The sequence below is a fragment of the Lucilia cuprina genome, chromosome 6 (assembly GCF_022045245.1).
Source record: "Lucilia cuprina isolate Lc7/37 chromosome 6, ASM2204524v1, whole genome shotgun sequence".
NCBI lineage: Eukaryota > Metazoa > Arthropoda > Insecta > Diptera > Calliphoridae > Lucilia > Lucilia cuprina.
The window spans coordinates 8,180,291-8,201,072 of NC_060954.1; the positions used below are offsets into that span (position 1 = coordinate 8,180,291).

Here is a 20,782-nt window from a genome sequence, read left to right on the forward strand (position 1 = left end):
GAACTGAACTAGAACTGAACTAGAACTGAACTAGAACTGAACTAGAACTGAACTAGACTGAAACTAGAACTGAACTAGAACTGAACTAAACTGAACTAGAACTGAACTAGAACTGAACTAGAACTGAACTAGAACTGAACTAGAACTGAACTAGAACTGAACTAGAACTGAACTAGAACTGAACTAGAACTGAACTAGAACTGAACTAGAACTGAACTAGAACTGAAACTAGAAAAAGACTAGAACTGAACTAGAACTGAACTAGAACTGAACTAGAACTGAACTAGAACTGAACTAGAACTGAACTAGAACTGAACTAGAACTGAACTAGAACTGAACTAGAACTGAACTAGAACTGAACTAGAACTGAACTAGAACTGAACTAGAACTGAACTAGAACTGAACTAGAACTGAGCTAGAACTGAACTAGAACTGAACTAGAACAGATTGAAAACAGAATTAAAACAGATCTGATTGAACTGGAATTGATGTAGATTTTAAGTAGAACTGAATTAGAACAGAACTAGAACAGAACTGGAACAAAACTAGAACAGAACTAGAACAGAACTAGAACTAGAACAGAACTAGAACAGAACTAGAACAGAACTAGAACAGAACTAGAACAGAACTAGAACAGAACAAACTAGAACAGAACTAGAACAGAACTAGAACAGAACTAGAACAGAACTAACAAAACTAAACAGAACTAGAACAGAACTAGAACAGAACTAGAACAGAACTAGAACAGAACTAGAACAGAACTAGAACAGAACTAGAACAGAACTAGAACAGAACTAGAACAGAAATAGAACAGAACTAGAACAGAACTAGAACAGAACTAGAACAGAACTAGAACAGAACTAGAACAGAACTAGAACAGAACTAGAACAGAACTAGAACAGAACTAGAACAGAACTAGAACAGAACTAGAACAGAACTAGAACAGAACTAGAACAGAACTAGAACAGAACTAGAACAGAACTAGAACAGAACTAGAACAGAACTAGAACAGAACTAGAACAGAACTAGAACAGAACTAGAACAGAACTAGAACAGAACTAGAACAGAACTAGAACAGAACTAGAACAGAACTAGAACAGAACTGAAACAGAACTAAAACAGAACTAGAACAGAACTAGAACAGAACTAGAACAGAACTAGAACGGAACTAGAACAGAACTAGAACAGAACTAGAACAGAACTAGAACAGAACTAGAACAGAACTAGAACAGAACTAGAACAGAACTAGAACAGAACTAGAACAGAACTAGAACAGAACTAGAACTAGAACAGAACTAGAACAGAACTAGAACAGAACTAGAACAGAACTAGAACAGAACTAGAACAGAACTAAAACAGAACTAAAACAGAACTAGAACAGAACTAAAACAGAACTAGAACAGAGCTCAAACAGAACTAGAACAGAACTAGAACAGAAGTAGAACAGAACTAGAACAGAACTAGAACAGAACTAGAACAGAACTAGAACAGAACTAGAACAGAACTAGAACAGAACTAGAACAGAACTAGAACAGAACTAGAACAGAACTAGAACAGAACTAAAACAGAACTAAAACAGAACTAGAACAGAACAAGAACAGAACTAGAACAGAACTAGAACAGAACAAGAACAGAACTAGAACAGAACTAGAACAGAACTAGAACATAACTAGAACTAGAACTAAAACAGAACTAGAACAAAACTAGAACAGAGCTCAAACAGAGCTCAAACAGAACTAGAACAGAACTAGAGCAGAACTAATACAGAACTAGAACAAAACTAGATAAAAATTAGAACACAACTAAAACAGAACTAAAACAGAACTAGAACAAACTAGAACATAACTAGAACAGAATTAGAACAGAACTAGAACTGAACTGGAACTGAACTAGAACTTAACTAGAACTTAACTAGAACTTAACTAGAACTTAACTAGAACTTAACTAGAACTAAACTAGAACAGAACTAGAACTGAACTAGAACTGAACTAGAACTGAACTAGAACTGAACTAGAACTGAACTAGAACTGAACTAGAACTGAACTAGAACTGAACTAGAACTGAACTAGAACTGAACTAGAACTGAACTAGAACTGAACTAGAACTGAACTAGAACTGAACTGAATTAGAACTGAACTAGAACTGAACTAGAACTGAACTGAATTAGAACTGAACTAGAACTGAACTAGAACTGAACTAGAACTGAACTAGAACTGAACTAGAACTGAACTAGAACTGAACTAGAACTGAACTAGAACTGAACTAGAACTGAACTAGAACTGAACTAGAACTGAACTAGAACTGAGCTAGAACTGAACTAGAACTGAACTAGAACTGAACTAGAACTGAACTAGAACTGAACTAGAACTGAACTAGAACTGAACTAGAACTGAACTAGAACTGAACTAGAACTGAACTAGAACTGAACTAGAACTGAACTAAACTGAACTAGAACTGAACTAGAACTGAACTAGAACTGAACTAGAACTGAACTAGAACTGAACTAGAACTGAAATAGAACTGAACTAGAACTGAACTAGAATTGAACTAGAACTAAACTAGAACTGAACTAGAACTAAACTAGAACTGAACTAGAACTGAACTAGAACTGAACTAGAACTGAACTAGAACTGAACTAGAACTGAACTAGAACTGAACTAGAACTGAACTAGAACTGAACTAGAACTGAACTAGAACTGAACTAGAACTGAACTAGAACTGAACTAGAACTGAACTAGAACTCAACTAGAACTGAACTAGAACTGAACTAGAACAGAAGTAGAACAGAAGTAGAACGGAACTGGAACAGATCTGATTGAACTGAAATTGAAGTAGATTTTAAGTGTAAATGAACTAGTTTAGTTTGTATAGATTGTTTTGTCTCTTACCCACCCTGTTTCTGAAAATATTTTTGTAACTGGGGATTTTTGTATTTAGATTATTGTATCACATTTGTATTCATGCAACATCTGTGTATAAATTTGTATTAACTACTAAAAATATAAATTCGCTTAACTAAATATAAATTTTTGTTAATAGCTATAATAATTAAAAAAATCACATGCATTTTATTTTTATAATTTATAATAACATTTTAAATTTCAATTATTTTAATATAATTATTTGTATTCGTATTTCTATTTAACTTATTTGTAAGTATTTTAATTATTTTAATTTTAGCACTTAATGATTGATACCTTTATTTTTGTTAGTGTTATATTAATATCTGTATTAATTACTTGCTATTTGTAGTTTATTTTTTATTTTGTTTTGTTAATAAGAAAAAAAGCTTATTTTTTGTATAAGAAATGGCATGATTGATTTTATTTGCAGTTTTTGTTTAGAAAAAAGTAGTTTTTTATTTTATTAATAATTTAAAATTGAAACTAGTGTGTTAATTAGAAAATAGTTGCTAAAACTTTAGAGATTTTTAAACTCCTTTTTTGATTAAATTATACACTTTCCTGAATGCTTATCTTTTTATACCCAAAAATTGACTTTCCTCAAACCTCTTCAGGTTTTTGTTAAGATTTTATTAATTCTATATTTTGTTATATTTTTTATATATTTTTCTAATAAATTTTATTAATTTATAAATTTTCTTTACAGGCTTTAAATGACAAAGTTTTTGTTTCGGTAAGTTTAAATAATTTCTGATATTTTATTTTTCTTTTCGGATAAATTTGTTACGATTGCTGTTAATATTAATGTGGTCCAATAGGATATTTACGATTCATAAGTACACTACATAATTGGAAGTTTGAATTTTGTATTTATTAATCACTATTTTTAAATTTTGTTAGTTTTTAATTAAAAAAAGAAAGATTTAAGAATAGATATGATTTTTATTAGCCTTGTAGAAATCTAGTTTGATAGTGTTATTAATACAAAAATTATTTATTAAGATTTAACTAATTAAACAGTAAAACAAAAGTTAACTGAACTAGAACGGAACTAGAACTGAACTAGAACTGAACTAGAACTGAACTAGAACTGAACTAGAACTGAACTAGAACTGAACTAGAACTGAACTAGAACTGAACTAGAACTGAACTAGAACTGAACTAAACTAGAACTGAACTGAACTAGAACTGAACTAGAACTGAACTAGAACTGAACTAGAACTGAACTAGAACTGAACTAGAACTGAACTAGAACTGAACTAGAACTGAACTAGAACTGAACTAGAACTGAACTAGAACTGAACTAGAACTGAATTAGAACTGAACTAGAACTGAACTAGAACGGAACTAGAACTGAACTAGAACTGAACTAGAACTGAACCAGAACTGAACTAGAATTGAACTAGAACTAAACTAGAACAGAAGTAGAACTGAACTAGAACAGAACTAGAACTAAAATAGAACTAGAACAGAACTAAAACAGATCAAGAACAGAATTAGATCAGAACTAGAATAGAACTAGAAATGAACTAGAACTGAACTAAAACTGAACGTGAACTGAACTGAACTAAACTAGAACAGATCAAGAACAGATCAAGAACAGATCAAGAACAGATCGAGAACAGATCGAGAACAGAACTAGAACAGAACTAGAATAGAACTATAACTGAACTAGAACTGAACTAGAACAGAACTAGAACAGAACTAGAACAGAACTAGAACAGAACTAGAACAGAACTAGAACAGAACTAGAACAGAACTAGAACAGAACTAGACCAGAACTAGAACAGAACTAGAACAGAACTAGAACAGAACTAGAACAGAACTAGAACAGAACTAGAACAGAACTAGAACAGAACTAGAACAGAACTAGAACAGAACTAGAACAGAACTAGAACAGAACTAGAACAGAACTAGAACAGAACTAGAACAGAACTAGAACAGAACTGGAACAGAACTAGAACAGAACTAGAACAGAACAAGAACAGAACTAGAACAGAACTAGAACAGAACTAGAACAGAACTAGAACAGAACTAAAACTGAACTAGAACTGAACTAGAACTGAACTAGAACTGCACTTGAACTGAACTTTAACTGAACTAGAACTGAACTAGAACTGAACTAGAACTGAACTAGAGCTAAACTAGAACTGAACTAGAACTAAACTAGAACAGAACTAGAACAGAACTAGAACTGAACTAGAACTGAACTAGAACTGAACTAGAACTGAACTAGAACTGAACTAGAACTGAACTAGAACTGAACTAGAACTGAACTAGAACTGAACTAGAACTGAACTAGAACTGAACTAGAACTGAACTAGAACTGAACTAGAACTGAACTAGAACTGAACTAGAACTGAACTAGAACTGAACTAGAACTGAACTAGAACTGAACTAGAACTGAACTAGAACTGAACTAGAACTGAACTAGAACTGAACTAGAACTGAACTAGAACTGAACTAGGACTGAACTAGAACTGAACTAGAACTGAACTAGAACTGAACTAGAACTGAACTAGAACTGAACTAGAACTGAACTAGAACTGAACTAGAACTGAACTAGAACTGAACTAGAACTGAACTAGAACTGAACTAGAACTGAACTAGAACTGAACTAGAACTGAACTAGAACTGAACTAGAACTGAACTAGAACTGAACTAGAACTGAACTAGAACTGAACTAGAACTGAACTAGAGCTGAACTAGAACTGAATTAGAACTGAACTAGAACTGAACTAGAACTGAACTAGTACTGAACTAGAACTGAACTAGAACTGAACTAGAACTGAACTAGAACTGAACTAGAACTGAACTAGAACTGAACTAGAACTGAACTAGAACTGAACTAGAACTGAACTAGAACTGAACTAGAACTAAACTAGAACTGAACTAGAACTAAACTTGAACAGAACTAGAATATAGCTAGAACAGAACTGGAACAGAGCCAGAACAAAACTACAACTTTACTAAAAGAGAATTAAACTTGTACACTATTTAAACATTTCATAAATCAAAATCAATCTTTTAGCTTCAAATTAGTTCCACTACAAAAATTAAAGTAAAAAGAAGAAAATACCAACTAAATAATTAAATATATTTTTATTGAAAAATAAAATAAAAATAAGACTCTAATAAAAAAACAAAAAAAAATTTAAGTTAAAAACAGAAAATAAAAAGAGGTAGAAAATATGAAAACTCAAAATGCTTGAATTGGTCTATAAAGTCCTGTGTAGCCACATAGTCTAGCTCTAAGGGCAGGTATTAAAACGGCAGCTGATGTTATGTCCTTTAACAATTCGGCACATTCACAAACCAACAAATACATTTTATCACCTTTTTGTGAAGTACTTTTATGTAGAGAAATGCGCCTCAGACCGGCAGCACGAGGCAAGTATCTATTGAAATAAAATGAAACATAGAAAAAAATTGAACAAAGAGCAACACAAAAAATAAGAATGTTATTATAAAAATAGGAATAATATGGTTTTTTTCGGTGTTCGTAAGTAGTAGTAGCTTGGCTAACAAACTGACTGACATAGACATGCATTTTTTTCAAACTAACTACTTTTTTAACAACAGTAATATCTGTTTAAATTGTATAATAGAGGATTTTAGGTTGACATTTTAAAATTTTAATTATAAAATTTATGACTCCAATTGTAAGTGCATAGGAAACTACAAATATAATGAAATATTTAAAAATACTTATATATCGGGGGCTTACTGTACTTACCTATACAACATTCTGGCCCCCGTCCAGTACAACCAATTCTTTTCAAATCTTTCACCATCATCACCTTCGAAGACCTTAAAAAATACAAGAATTAAATAAACATTTAATGAAAAGTGTCTCCGGTATTGTCACTTACAACCAAAAGATAAAATAAGAAAGAGTATTTGGCGAAAATTTATTCATAGTTCTGTTCTAGTTCTTCTCCAGTTTTGATCTAGTTCTGTTCTAAATTAGTTCCAGTTCTGTTCTAGTTTTGTTCTAGTTCTGTTCTAGTTCTGTTCTAGTTCTGTTCTAGTTCTGTTCTAGTTCTGTTCTAGTTCTGTTCTAGTTCTGTTCTAGTTCTGTTCTAGTTCTGTTCTAGTTCTGTTCTAGTTCTGTTCTAATTCTGTTCTAGTTCTGTTCTAGTTCTGTTCTAGTTCTGTTCTAGTTCTGTTCTAGTTCTGTTCTAGTTCTGTTCTAGTTCTGTTCTAGTTCTGTTCTAGTTCTGTTCCAGTTCTGTTCTAGTTCTGTTCCAGTTCTGTTCTAGTTCTGTTCCAGTTCTGTTCTAGTTCTGTTCTAGTTCTGTTCTAGTTCTGTTCTAGTTCTGTTCTAGTTCTGTTCTAGTTCTCTTCTAGTTCTGTTCTAGTTCTCTTCTAGTTCTCTTCTAGTTCTATTCTAGTTCTGTTCTAGTTCTGTTCTAGTTCTGTTCTAGTTCTGTTCTAGTTCTGTTCTAGTTCTGTTCTAGTTCTGTTCTAGTTCTGTTCTAGTTCTGTTCTAGTTCTGTTCTAGTTCTGTTCTAGTTCTGTTCTAGTTCTGTTCTAGTTCTGTTCTAGTTCTGTTCTAGTTCTGTTCTAGTTCTGTTCTAGTTCTGTTCTAGTTCTGTTCTAGTTCTGTTCTAGTTCTGTTCTAGTTCTGTTCTAGTTCTGTTCTAGTTCTGTTCTAGTTCTGTTCTAGTTCTGTTCTAGTTCTGTTCTAGTTCTGTTCTAGTTCTGTTCTAGTTCTGTTCTAGTTCTGTTCTAGTTCTGTTCTAGTTCTGTTCTAGTTCTGTTCTAGTTCTGTTCTAGTTCTGTTCTAGTTCTGTTCTAGTTCTGTTCTAGATCAGTTCTAGTTCTGTTCTAGTTCTGTTCTTGTTCTGTTCTAGTTCTGTTCTAGTTCTGTTCTAGTTCTGTTCTAGTTCTGTTCTAGTTCTGTTCTAGTTCTGTTCTAGTTCTGTTCTAGTTCTGTTCTAGTTCTGTTCTAGTTCTGTTCTAGTTCTGTTCTAGTTCTGTTCTAGTTCTGTTCTAGTTCTGTTCTAGTTCTGTTCTAGTTTTGTTCTAGTTCTGTTTTAGTTCTGTTCTAGTTCTGTTCTAGTTTTGTTCTAGTTCTGTTCTAGTTCTGTTCTAGTTCTGTTCTAGTTCTGTTCTAGTTCTGTTCTAGTTCTGTTCTAGTTCTGTTCTGGTTCTGTTCTAGTTCTGTTCTAGTTCTGTTCTAGTTCTGTTCTAGTTCTGTTCTAGTTCTCTTCTAATTCTGTTCTAGTTCTGTTCTAGTTCTGTTTTTGTTCTGTTCTAGTTCTATTCTAGTTCTGTTCTAGTGCTGTTCTAGTTCTGTTCTAGTTCTGTTTTTGTTCTGTTCTAGTTCTGTTCGAGTTCTGTTCTAGTTCTTTTCTAGTTCTGTTCTAGTTCTGTTCTAGTTCTGTTCTAGTTCTGTTCTAGTTCTGTTCTAGTTCTTCTCCAGTTTTGATTTAGTTCTGTTTTAAATCAGTTCTGTTCTAGTTCTAGTTTTTCTCTAGTTCTGTTCTAGTTCTGTTCTAGTTATGTTCTAGTTCTATTCTAGTTCTGTTCTAGTTCTGTTCTAGTTCTGTTCTAATTCTGTTCTAGTTCTGTTCTAATTCTGTTCTAGTTCTGTTCTATTTCTGTTCTAGTTCTGTTTTTGTTCTGTTCTAGTTCTGTTCTAATTCTGTTCTAGTTCTGTTCTATTTCTGTTCTAGTTCTGTTTTTGTTCTGTTCTAGTTCTATTCTAGTTCTGTTCTAGTGCTGTTCTAGTTCTGTTCTAGTTCTGTTCTAGTTCTTTTCTAGTTCTGCTCTAGTTCTGTTATAGTTCTGTTCTAGTTCTGTTCTAGTTCTGTTCTAGTTCTGTTATAGTTCTGTTCTAGTTCTGTTCTAGTTCTAGTTCTGTTCTAGTTCTGTTCTAGTTCTGTTCTAGTTCTGTTCTAGTTCTGTTCTAGTTCTGTTCTAGTTCTGTTCTAGTTCTGTTCTAGTTCTGTTCTAGTTCTGTTCTAGTTCTGTTCTAGTTCTGTTCTAGTTCTGTTCTAGTTCTGTTCTAGTTCTGTTCTAGTTCTGTTCTAGTTCTGTTCTAGTTCTGTTCTAGTTCTGTTCTAGTTCTGTTCTAGTTCTGTTCTAGTTCTGTTCTAGTTCTGTTCTAGTTCTATTCTATTTCTGTTCTGGTTCTGTTCCAGTTCTATTCTAGTTCTGATCAAGTTCAAAATCTTACCTTAAACACGGATATTATATATCCAGTAGCTGGAGTTTGTGACTTTTTAAAGCTGCCCGATTCATTCGGGGCCAATGTCAAAGGTGGACGACATATAGCGGCCACTTCGCTATACAAGTCTAAAGTATGAGCGGCAGTGTATCTAAAAAGAAACAATTTCTTTTTTTATTAACTTAATGCTTCTTCTCTTTCCTTTACTCACTTTAAATTTTTTGGCTCAAATTTCGATAGAGAAGAAACTCGAATGCCAGTATAAAAATTTGAAGGATCCGTTTGTGTTGTATTTATAACATAATAAGCGATAAAAGGAAACTCAGCTGGAGGGAAAACAAAACAGCAAAAGTTGCCAAAGTCGTCGTCGTTAAGGAATTAAAGAAAATGAATGTAAATTAAATCTTTAGGAAAAGTTTGATAATTGTTGCATAACTTACAGCATTTCTCCATGTTTGCCAATAACATGCCGCCTACCGCGGTATTAGCCTGTTGCACTTCTTGCAAAAGCTCTGAAGCAACAGCTCGCTGCTTGAGTAAAGGATGTGCTAAAGGAGATTCTAAAACTGGATCTATGGGTTCTAGAGGACTCATTAAGTGCACTAAAATGCACATTTTGGGATCGGAAACCTCTAAAACACTTAAGGGACTGGCAGGTTTTGTGCTATTTCCTTCAACGGGGGAGGGTGGTAACTACAAAGAAGATTTCAATTTAATTTTATAGAAAATCTTTGCAAACATTATGTATAAAACTTACAGGTATGCCAGCGGGCAGAAAACGATCTACACTGTGCACCGGTATAATAAAACAATCACGATCTAGGGTGGCCAATGATATGGGCTCTGATCTAGAACAGCTTACTGTCAGACCATTATTAGTACCTCCTGCTGCAGCACCTCCACCGCCACCAGTGGCAAAACTAGCTGAAATGTTTGATTAATAAAATACATTTTTAATTAAATGGATTTTTTGGATTTGTTAAGCTAAAAGCTCTGGGGTTATTTGTTTACAATCTATACACTAAAAGCTTTTACTACTTTTGGCTCCTTTCGGTTGTAAAAGAGAAGTCTGTTTTCCAAAATCGGTATTAAAGGGTGGGGGAACTTGTTATAACGGTTTCTTTTTAACATAAAAGCTTTGTAATTACATTGTTATTGAACTTTTTATTTAATTCTAAAATATTTTCTAGTTATTTGTAGAAATTTTCTTGAACGTTTTTTAAAACAAGCTTTCTAGTGCAAACTTAGTAAAGAAAAGGGTTATTATTTGTATAACTCTAAAGCTTTTAAGTTCTTGTGTGAAAAGCTTGTGTCTTTAATGTAATGTTAAGTGTAGTAGTAAAATTTATATAATCATATGATTTCTTAAAGCTTTGAAATTAAGGTTTTTAGTTCTATTAATTCTACTTAATCAAGATTTGGTTCACTGAACTATATCAGTTTCAGTTCTCTCTTCAGTTCTTTTATTTTCTAGTTCAGTTCTAGTTCAGTTCTAGTTCAGTTCTAGTTCAGTTCTAGTTCAGTTCTAGTTCAGTTCTAGTTCAGTTCTAGTTCAGTTCTAGTTCAGTTCTAGTTCAGTTCTAGTTCAGTTCTAGTTCAGTTCTAGTTCAGTTCTAGTTCAGTTCTAGTTCAGTCCTAGTTCAGTTCTAGTTCAGTTCTAGTTCAGTTCTAGTTCAGTTCTAGTTCAGTTCTAGTTCAGTTTTACTTCAGTTCCAGTTTAGTATAAGTTCAGTTCTAGTTCTCTTTTTGTTCGTGTTAAAATCTACTTCTGTGTTAATGGAATTTAAAGCATTATTCCGAAAAAGTTTTCAGACATAAACTATCATAAAGCTTTTCATAAAAGCTATATTGATCATTAGATAAAAAATGTATTTTTTATTAATTGTATTCCTTTTTTTGTTTTGTTAATGATTATGTTTATTTTAGTGATTACCAGTCAGGGGCAAACAAATGGGTTAACAAAACATAACGAAATCTTTATAGAAATATATAATTCTACTAACAATTTAGAGTTAATTTTATGGGGTTTTTATTTAAAGAAAATTAAAGAAAAAGAAATGATTTGTTAAGAACACAAAACAATATGAGGGCTTTGAACAAATTCAAACCTTGCCTAGCAGCAGTGGACGTTGTTGGCAAGCCCGAACCCGTACCCGTACCCCCCTTGGTGTCTGATTGTTTTCTAAAACTACTACTGTTAGGTGTGTAAATCTGTTGGCTGCTGTTGTAGACATTGCTGTTGAGATTCATGTTGTTGCTGCTATTGTTGTAGTTGATGATGTGGGCAGTGGTGGAGATGTTGTTGTTGTTGATATTGCTGCTGCTATTGTTGGCATTATTCCATCTCAAAAGCGATACTGAGGGCTTGCGATCAACTAAAGGCTGTGGTACATCCAATTCATGCTGCATGGTGGGCAGAGGAAGCGTGGTGGCGGCGGTGGTGGATATTTGTGTGCAAGCACCTGTAAAGCCACTGCAACGTTCTGCAATGAGTTGATGTTCTGTTGATTTTTTTTTTGTATGTTTGTGTTTGTTTACGTTTCATTTTTCAAATACAGTCATACGCATATTTTGAGGGTTTTATTTAAGGGTGGGCGTGGCATTGGTGTGGAAAGGGGAGAAATAAGTTTAAAGAGATACATTTTAATGGTGTTTATTTGGTGGATTTGTGTGGCTACTGGTGGTGTGTTTGCTGCTGTATTAATGCCTAAATTAGTAAACTTTATTTAAGCTTTTCTTTCTCTCTGCTTTGTTTAGTGAGTTAAAGTGCTTTTTTTTTAGTGGCTTTGGTGTTTTGAGAGCTTTTAGAGGGTTTTAAGGATTTAGGTAAAACTATGCCTTTTTATTCAACATTATTTTTACATTTAAATTTTGCATAATTTAAATACATTTACTATTTTTGTAGACATTCTTTAAAACTTACATGGAGCCATTTGTTTAAACGTTTTTTCTTTAAATTTTTGGTTAAATTTAGTAGAGTTGTTATTTATTTCTTTACAAAACAAAAAAAGCTGGTAGTACTTGTTATTACAGTTTTAATAGTTTTATTTTTTATTAGCAAAACTTTTAGTTTTTTCTTCTCTTTTTTTCTTGTTATAAATTTATTGTTAGTTTAACGTTCACGCCGGTGAAGCCTGCCGATGTTTGACTTTAGATGCACATTTAATTGTTATAGACTTTTTGATTTTATTCAGTTATTCCTTTGCTCGTGTTTAGTAACAATTTTAATGGGTTTCGATAATTACAAATTTTGCTAGGAATAGTTAAGAATTTTTAGTAAAAAGTGTTGTGTGTTAAAAGTTGCGTGTTGCCTGTAGGAGTAGTGTATGGGTTAAAATACAAAGATTGTTTGTTTACCTTTTGGGTACAAAGGGGATAGATAAATACAAATTAAAACGCCTGGGACTTCTAGCTCAGTTCTAATTCAATTCTAGTTCTAATCTAGCTCAATTCTAGTTATGTACTAAGTTCAGTTCTAGTTCAGTTCTTGTTCAATTCTAGTTCAGTTCTAGTTCAGTTGTAGTTCCGTTCCAATTCAGGTCTAGTTCAGTTCTAGTTCAGCTTTAGTTCAGTTCTAGTTCAGTTCTAGTTCAGTTCTAGTTCAGTTCTAGTTCAGTTCTAGTTCAGTTCTAGTTCAGTTCTAGTTCAGTTCTAGTTCAGTTCTAGTTCAGTTCTAGTTCAGTTCTAGTTCAGTTCTAGTTCAGTTCTAGTTCAGTTCTAGTTCAGTTCTAGTTCAGTTCTAGTTCAGTTCTAGTTCTGTTCTAGTTCTGTTCTAGTTTAGTTCTAGTTCAGTTCTAGTTTAGCTCTAGTTCAGTTCTAGTTCAGTTCTAGTTCAGTTCTAGTTCAGTTAAAGTTCAGTTCAAGTGCAGTTCTAGTTCAGTTCTAGTTCAGTTCTAGTTCAGTTTTAGTTCTGTTCTAGTTCTGTTCTAGTTCTGTTCTAGTTCTGTTCTAGTTCTGTTCTTGTTCTGTTCTAGTTCTGTTCTAGTTCTGTTCCAGTTCTGTTCTAGTTCTGTTCTAGTTCTGTTCTAGTTCTGTTCTAGTTCTGTTCTAGTTCTGTTCTAGTTCTGTTCTAGTTCTGTTCTAGTTCTGTTCTAGTTCTGTTCTAGTTCTGTTCTAGTTCTGTTCTAGTTCTGTTCTAGTTCTGTTCTAGTTCTGTTCTAGTTCTGTTCTAGTTCTGTTCTAGTTCTGTTCTAGTTCTGGTCTAGTTCTGTTCTAGTTCTGTTCTAGTTCTGTTCTAGTTCTGTTCTAGTTCTGTTCTAGTTCTGTTCTAGTTCTGTTCTAGTTCTGTTCTAGTTCAGTTCTAGTTCAGTTATAGTTCTATTCTAGTTCTGTTCTAGTTCTGTTCTCGATCTGTTCTCGATCTGTTCTTGATCTGTTCTTGATCTGTTCTTGATCTGTTCTAGTTTAGTTCAGTTCAGTTCACGTTCAGTTTTAGTTCAGTTCTAGTTCATTTCTAGTTCTATTCTAGTTCTGATCTAATTCTGTTCTTGATCTGTTTTAGTTCTGTTCTAGTTCTATTTTAGTTCTAGTTCTGTTCTAGTTCAGTTCTACTTCTGTTCTAGTTTAGTTCTAGTTCAATTCTAGTTCAGTTCTGGTTCAGTTCTAGTTCAGTTCTAGTTCAGTTCTAGTTCCGTTCTAGTTCAGTTCTAGTTCAGTTCTAATTCAGTTCTAGTTCAGTTCTAGTTCAGTTCTAGTTCAGTTCTAGTTCAGTTCTAGTTCAGTTCTAGTTCAGTTCTAGTTCAGTTCTAGTTCAGTTCTAGTTCAGTTCTAGTTCAGTTCTAGTTCAGTTCTAGTTCAGTTCAGTTCTAGTTTAGTTCAGTTCTAGTTCAGTTCTAGTTCAGTTCTAGTTCAGTTCTAGTTCAGTTCTAGTTCAGTTCTAGTTCAGTTCTAGTTCAGTTCTAGTTCAGTTCTAGTTCAGTTCTAGTTCCGTTCTAGTTCAGTTAACTTTTGTTTTACTGTTTAATTAGTTAAATCTTAATAAATAATTTTTGTATTAATAACACTATCAAACTAGATTTCTACAAGGCTAATAAAAATCATATCTATTCTTAAATCTTTCTTTTTTTAATTAAAAACTAACAAAAATTTAAAAATAGTGATTAATAAATACAAAATTCAAACTTCCAATTATGTAGTGTACTTATGAATCGTAAATATCCTATTGGACCACATTAATATTAACAGCAATCGTAACAAATTTATCCGAAAAGAAAAATAAAATATCAGAAATTATTTAAACTTACCGAAACAAAAACTTTGTCATTTAAAGCCTGTAAAGAAAATTTATAAATTAATAAAATTTATTAGAAAAATATATAAAAAATATAACAAAATATAGAATTAATAAAATCTTAACAAAAACCTGAAGAGGTTTGAGGAAAGTCAATTTTTGGGTATAAAAAGATAAGCATTCAGGAAAGTGTATAATTTAATCAAAAAAGGAGTTTAAAAATCTCTAAAGTTTTAGCAACTATTTTCTAATTAACACACTAGTTTCAATTTTAAATTATTAATAAAATAAAAAACTACTTTTTTCTAAACAAAAACTGCAAATAAAATCAATCATGCCATTTCTTATACAAAAAATAAGCTTTTTTTCTTATTAACAAAACAAAATAAAAAATAAACTACAAATAGCAAGTAATTAATACAGATATTAATATAACACTAACAAAAATAAAGGTATCAATCATTAAGTGCTAAAATTAAAATAATTAAAATACTTACAAATAAGTTAAATAGAAATACGAATACAAATAATTATATTAAAATAATTGAAATTTAAAATGTTATTATAAATTATAAAAATAAAATGCATGTGATTTTTTTAATTATTATAGCTATTAACAAAAATTTATATTTAGTTAAGCGAATTTATATTTTTAGTAGTTAATACAAATTTATACACAGATGTTGCATGAATACAAATGTGATACAATAATCTAAATACAAAAATCCCCAGTTACAAAAATATTTTCAGAAACAGGGTGGGTAAGAGACAAAACAATCTATACAAACTAAACTAGTTCATTTACACTTAAAATCTACTTCAATTTCAGTTCAATCAGATCTGTTCCAGTTCCGTTCTACTTCTGTTCTACTTCTGTTCTAGTTCAGTTCTAGTTCAGTTCTAGTTGAGTTCTAGTTCAGTTCTAGTTCAGTTCTAGTTCAGTTCTAGTTCAGTTCTAGTTCAGTTCTAGTTCAGTTCTCCTTTTAACCCAACTGGTCTTAGTTTTGTGAGCTTTGTTGTTAATAAATTTTACTTTTTTTTGCTTTTTGCTGCTGCTTTTGAGAGTGTGTTAATGGCCAAATAGTCTTTTGTTAATAAATAATTTCTGTTTTTATTTTTTTTAAATGCAGAGTATATTTTTTGTGTTCTTTTTCCTTTTTCTATATTTGTTATTGAAAATTATTTTGAAAAGAAAATGGAAAGAGAACACAAAGTGTACTGTTGTGTAGTGATTGTGTATGGTTGTTGGTTGTGTATGTGTGACGGTGGTGGTGAGCGCCTACCTTCGCCCACATCATAGCCGCTACGATTGGGTGAAAAGAACAGATGAGTCCTATAGTGTATATCCTCCGGTTGTGATGAGAGACCCATATCGCGTGAACGTTTTGTACGATTCGCTTTTGTTTGTAATTTTGTACCGCCACCACCGGTTTTACCACCGCTGGCGCCTTCACGGAAATTCTTACGAAACATTAAATTCATGATTGTTCAGTTACAAAAACACACACGATACAATGATATGTTTTATGGTATAAACGACAAGTATTATTTAATTTTTTGTTAACTAGAACAGAACTAGAACAGAACTAGAACAGAACTAGAACAGAACTAGAACAGAACTAGAACAGAACTAGAACAGAACTAGAACAAAACTAGAACAGAACTGGAACTAATTTAGAACAGAACTAGATCAAAACTGGAGAAGAACTAGAACAGAACTATGAATAAATTTTCGCCAAATACTCTTTCTTATTTTATCTTTTGGTTGTAAGTGACAATACCGGAGACACTTTTCATTAAATGTTTATTTAATTCTTGTATTTTTTAAGGTCTTCGAAGGTGATGATGGTGAAAGATTTGAAAAGAATTGGTTGTACTGGACGGGGGCCAGAATGTTGTATAGGTAAGTACAGTAAGCCCCCGATATATAAGTATTTTTAAATATTTCATTATATTTGTAGTTTCCTATGCACTTACAATTGGAGTCATAAATTTTATAATTAAAATTTTAAAATGTCAACCTAAAATCCTCTATTATACAATTTAAACAGATATTACTGTTGTTAAAAAAGTAGTTAGTTTGAAAAAAATGCATGTCTATGTCAGTCAGTTTGTTAGCCAAGCTACTACTACTTACGAACACCGAAAAAAACCATATTATTCCTATTTTTATAATAACATTCTTATTTTTTGTGTTGCTCTTTGTTCAATTTTTTTCTATGTTTCATTTTATTTCAATAGATACTTGCCTCGTGCTGCCGGTCTGAGGCGCATTTCTCTACATAAAAGTACTTCACAAAAAGGTGATAAAATGTATTTGTTGGTTTGTGAATGTGCCGAATTGTTAAAGGACATAACATCAGCTGCCGTTTTAATACCTGCCCTTAGAGCTAGACTATGTGGCTACACAGGACTTTATAGACCAATTCAAGCATTTTGAGTTTTCATATTTTCTACCTCTTTTTATTTTCTGTTTTTAACTTAAATTTTTTTTTGTTTTTTTATTAGAGTCTTATTTTTATTTTATTTTTCAATAAAAATATATTTAATTATTTAGTTGGTATTTTCTTCTTTTTACTTTAATTTTTGTAGTGGAACTAATTTGAAGCTAAAAGATTGATTTTGATTTATGAAATGTTTAAATAGTGTACAAGTTTAATTCTCTTTTAGTAAAGTTGTAGTTTTGTTCTGGCTCTGTTCCAGTTCTGTTCTAGCTATATTCTAGTTCTGTTCAAGTTTAGTTCTAGTTCAGTTCTAGTTTAGTTCTAGTTCAGTTCTAGTTCAGTTCTAGTTCAGTTCTAGTTCAGTTCTAGTTCAGTTCTAGTTCAGTTCTAGTTCAGTTCTAGTTCAGTTCTAGTTCAGTTCTAGTTCAGTTCTAGTTCAGTTCTAGTTCAGTTCTAGTTCAGTTCAACTCTAGTTCAATTCTAGTTCATTTCTAGTTCAATTCTAGTTAAGCTTTGATTCAGTTATAGTTCGGTTCTAGTCATAACCTAAAGCACATTTTATAGTGCAGGATGGCTGAATCTACCATCCCCGTTTCAGATTTGTGTTTTGTTCCAATTTTTTGCTATATGCCCCAAAACTGTATTGTTATTTTCCAAAGGATCTTTTCTTTCACAAGCAACAGTCTTTTTCTCTTGAGATTTTGAAGTCTTTATACATTTTCTTAAAAAAACCATTGTGCCTAAAAATATAGTAAGTTAAAATGCAAGAATGTAAATAAAATTTTCTTTTTCAAAATAAATAACTTTTCATCCAGATTTTTATCTTTAAACGTGAGGAAGTAAATTTACATTTGGTTTTAACTTTTAATTGTTGCGCAAGTGTTTAGAACAATTTTGTAAGATTTAATAAAAAACTACACACACTATTATTAAAACACCTTTATGTGTAAAAGAAAAATTGCATTTTAAATAGTGTATGTGTGTGTGTTTGTGTGTGTGGTTAAGGATGCGGAAATAGCAAATATCCGCATTGCGCGCCTATTAACACAGTAATTTATACAGTAATAAATAAATACACTTTGTTCACAACAAAACAAATAATTTTTGTGTATTTACGGTCATTTGAGAGTATGAGATGTTGATTTTCTTGCCAAAAATTACTTGATATTGTATACCAAACTCACACGACTACAAATACTACCCCCTCACATACATATAAACAAATCAAACACATTTACACTATTATCATAAACTGCTTGCACGTAAACTTCTATTTGTCTGCACAGTGGGTTGGCTTTTAATTTAATAAAAGTTTTAAAATTTTGTTGTTAATACATGTTTTAATTTGTTTAATATTTCCTAATAATTATTTGTTATAAATATTTTATTAACTATATTATTGTTATAACAAACAAATAACACTTGTTAACCCACAGTGCTTTAACTATTGCCATGACATGACACTTAACTTTTATATAAAGTTTATATATTTATTTGTTTCAAAAGCGTGACTAACTTTTAGTTTTTTTTCTATTTTAAAAATAATAATAACAACAACAAATGGTAGAAAATAACAAAAAAAAAAATATTGTAGATAAATTTATTATGACAAATCATGACTACTATTGAAAGTATTTTGACATTGTTTATTTATAATAGATACAGGTAAACACAATCATGTAAAAGTTAAACACCGAAAAAAGGTGTAGTGTAGTCTTTAGTCCAATCTATAGTCTAGTCTATAGTTTAGCCTATAGTCTAGTCTATAGTTAAGCCTATAAACTAGTCTAGTCTATAGTTTAGCCTATAATATAGTCTAGTCAATAGTCTAGTCTATAGTCTAGTCTATAGTCTAGTCTATAGTCCAGTCTATAGTCTAGCCTATAGTCTAGTCTATAGTCTAGTCTATAGTCTAGTCTATAGTCTAGCCTATAGTCTAGTCTATAGTCTCTTCTATAGTCTAGTCTATAGTCTAGTCTATAGTCTAGTCTATAGTCTAGTCTATAGTCTAGTCTATAGTCTAGTCTATAGTCTAGTCTATAGTCTAGTCTATAGTCTAGTCTATAGTCTAGTCTATTGTCTAGTCTATAGTCTAGTCTATAGTCAAGTCTATAGTCTAACCTATAGTCTAGTCTATAGTCTGTAGATCAGTCTATAATCTAACCTATACTCAGTTCTATAGTCTACTTTATAATCTAGAATGTAGTCTAGTTTGCTCAAGTCTATAGTTTAGTTTAAGGTGTAGTCTATAGTCTAGTCTATAGTCCGGTATAAAGTCTAGTCTATAGTCTAGTATATAGTCTAGTCTATAGTCAAGTCTATAGTCTAGTCTACAGTCTAGTCTTCAGTCTAGTCTATAGTCTACTTTATAGTATTGACTATTGGCTATGTAGTTTATAGTTGACTTTATAGTCTAGTACACACTACAGATTTTTTTCTGTGTAATATTGCTTGTAGTCCCAATGTATATAATGTAAAAACAGAAACAATATTGTCATGTTTTAGTTAAATATGTTTAACGTATTATGCCATGGTATAATTTCACTGCTTAATTTTATATATTAACTTCAATTCCTGCAAACATTTAAAAGGTAAATAGAATAATTAAAATTAATTTTCCATAACAAAATCATACTTTAACAATATGCAAATGCAATAAAATATTCATAAATATTGCTCTACAACCCAACCCCACTGTGCTAATTTTTTGCAATTATTATTCACTTATTATAAAAAGACTTTTGCCAAATTTTTAGCGGCAATTACGAAAATCTACCCATTACACACACAAAAAATTTACTATAAAATACCACAAACTACTTTCACGTTATCAACAAGTTTTTTGAAATTTAATGTCATTTTTCAATTGTCATAGCAAATGGTATTTTGCATATGAATTGCAGAAAGTGTCATTAAGCATCATAAATTTTCATTTTCGAAATAAATGTTTATTTTAAGACTTGTCTAACACAAACAGCGTATAATTTACAGATAATTGTGAATTAAATTTAAATTGCATCAAGAGAACATTTGTTTGATTTGATTTAGTAGCAAAAAGTTTTGACGGAACTTGAATGAAAAGAGGTGAGAAAGTGTGGGAATGAGTAGTTAATTTAATGAACTTAAATGTGATGAATATTATGTAGAAAAAAGTCTAAACTATAAGCGATGGGGAAAGATTATCAGCCAAAGTAAGCACAAAAAACAACGATGGTTCAGATCACAAACGAAACCCCCAAATGCTAAAGCTAGATTTGAGCCTGGTCTAGACTATAGACTAGATTATAGGCTGAACTAACGACTAGACTGTAGACTAGACAATAGACTAGACTATAGATTAGACAATAGACTAAACTATATACAAGACTATAGACAAAACTATAGCCTAGGCTATAAAGTGAACTAAAGACTATACTATAGACTAAACAAGACTATAGGCTAGACTATAGACTAGACTATAGACTAGACTATAGACTAGACTATAGACTAGACTATAGACTAGACTATAGACTAGACTATAGACTAGACTATAGACTAGACTATAGACTAGACTATAGACAAGACTTTAGACAAGACTATAGACTTGACTATAGACGAAACTAAAGACTAGACTATAGACTAGACTATAGACTAGACTATAGACTAGACAATAGACTAGACTATAGACTAGACAATAGACTAAACAATAAACTAAACTAGACTTGACTATAGACTAGACTGCAGACAAAACTATAGACTAGGCTATAGAGTGAACTAAAGACAATAGTATAGACTAGATTATAGATTAAAATATAGACTATAGACCAGACTATAGACTAGACTATAGACTAGACTATATACTAGACTATAGACTAGACTATATACTAGACTATAGACTAGACTAAAGACTAGACTATAGACTAGACTATAGACTAGACTAGAGTATAGACTAGACTATAAACTAGACTATATACTAGACTATAGACTAGACTATAGACTAGACTATAGACTAGACTATAGACTAGACTATAGACTAGACTATAGACTAGAC

General features: G+C 31.6%; 1 protein-coding gene across 8 annotated transcripts in view; it reads right to left on the reverse strand.

Annotated features, from left to right (window-relative positions):
- Positions 1-5,838: 5,838 nt before the first annotated feature.
- Positions 5,839-20,782, reverse strand: part of LOC111690133 — a 19,402-nt gene continuing 4,458 nt past the window's right edge. For 2 of the 8 annotated variants that reach the window (XM_046953739.1, XM_046953737.1), the window contains 8 exons: positions 12,002-12,331; positions 11,187-11,561; positions 9,836-10,002; positions 9,519-9,771; positions 9,290-9,404; positions 9,088-9,229; positions 6,640-6,713; positions 5,844-6,301 (listed from right to left, as the gene is read on the reverse strand). In XM_046953739.1, coding sequence (XP_046809695.1) covers positions 6,103-6,301; positions 6,640-6,713; positions 9,088-9,229; positions 9,290-9,404; positions 9,519-9,771; positions 9,836-10,002; positions 11,187-11,487 — 1,251 coding nt within the window. In that variant the 5' untranslated portion in view covers positions 11,488-11,561; positions 12,002-12,331 and the 3' untranslated portion in view covers positions 5,844-6,102. Of the gene's footprint in view, positions 6,302-6,639; positions 6,714-9,087; positions 9,230-9,289; positions 9,405-9,518; positions 9,772-9,835; positions 10,003-11,186; positions 11,580-12,001; positions 12,332-15,341; positions 15,520-15,591; positions 15,840-20,782 lie in introns of those variants that run through there. The other 6 variants (XM_046953740.1, XM_046953741.1, XM_046953734.1 and 3 more) reach the window with 6 other exon arrangements.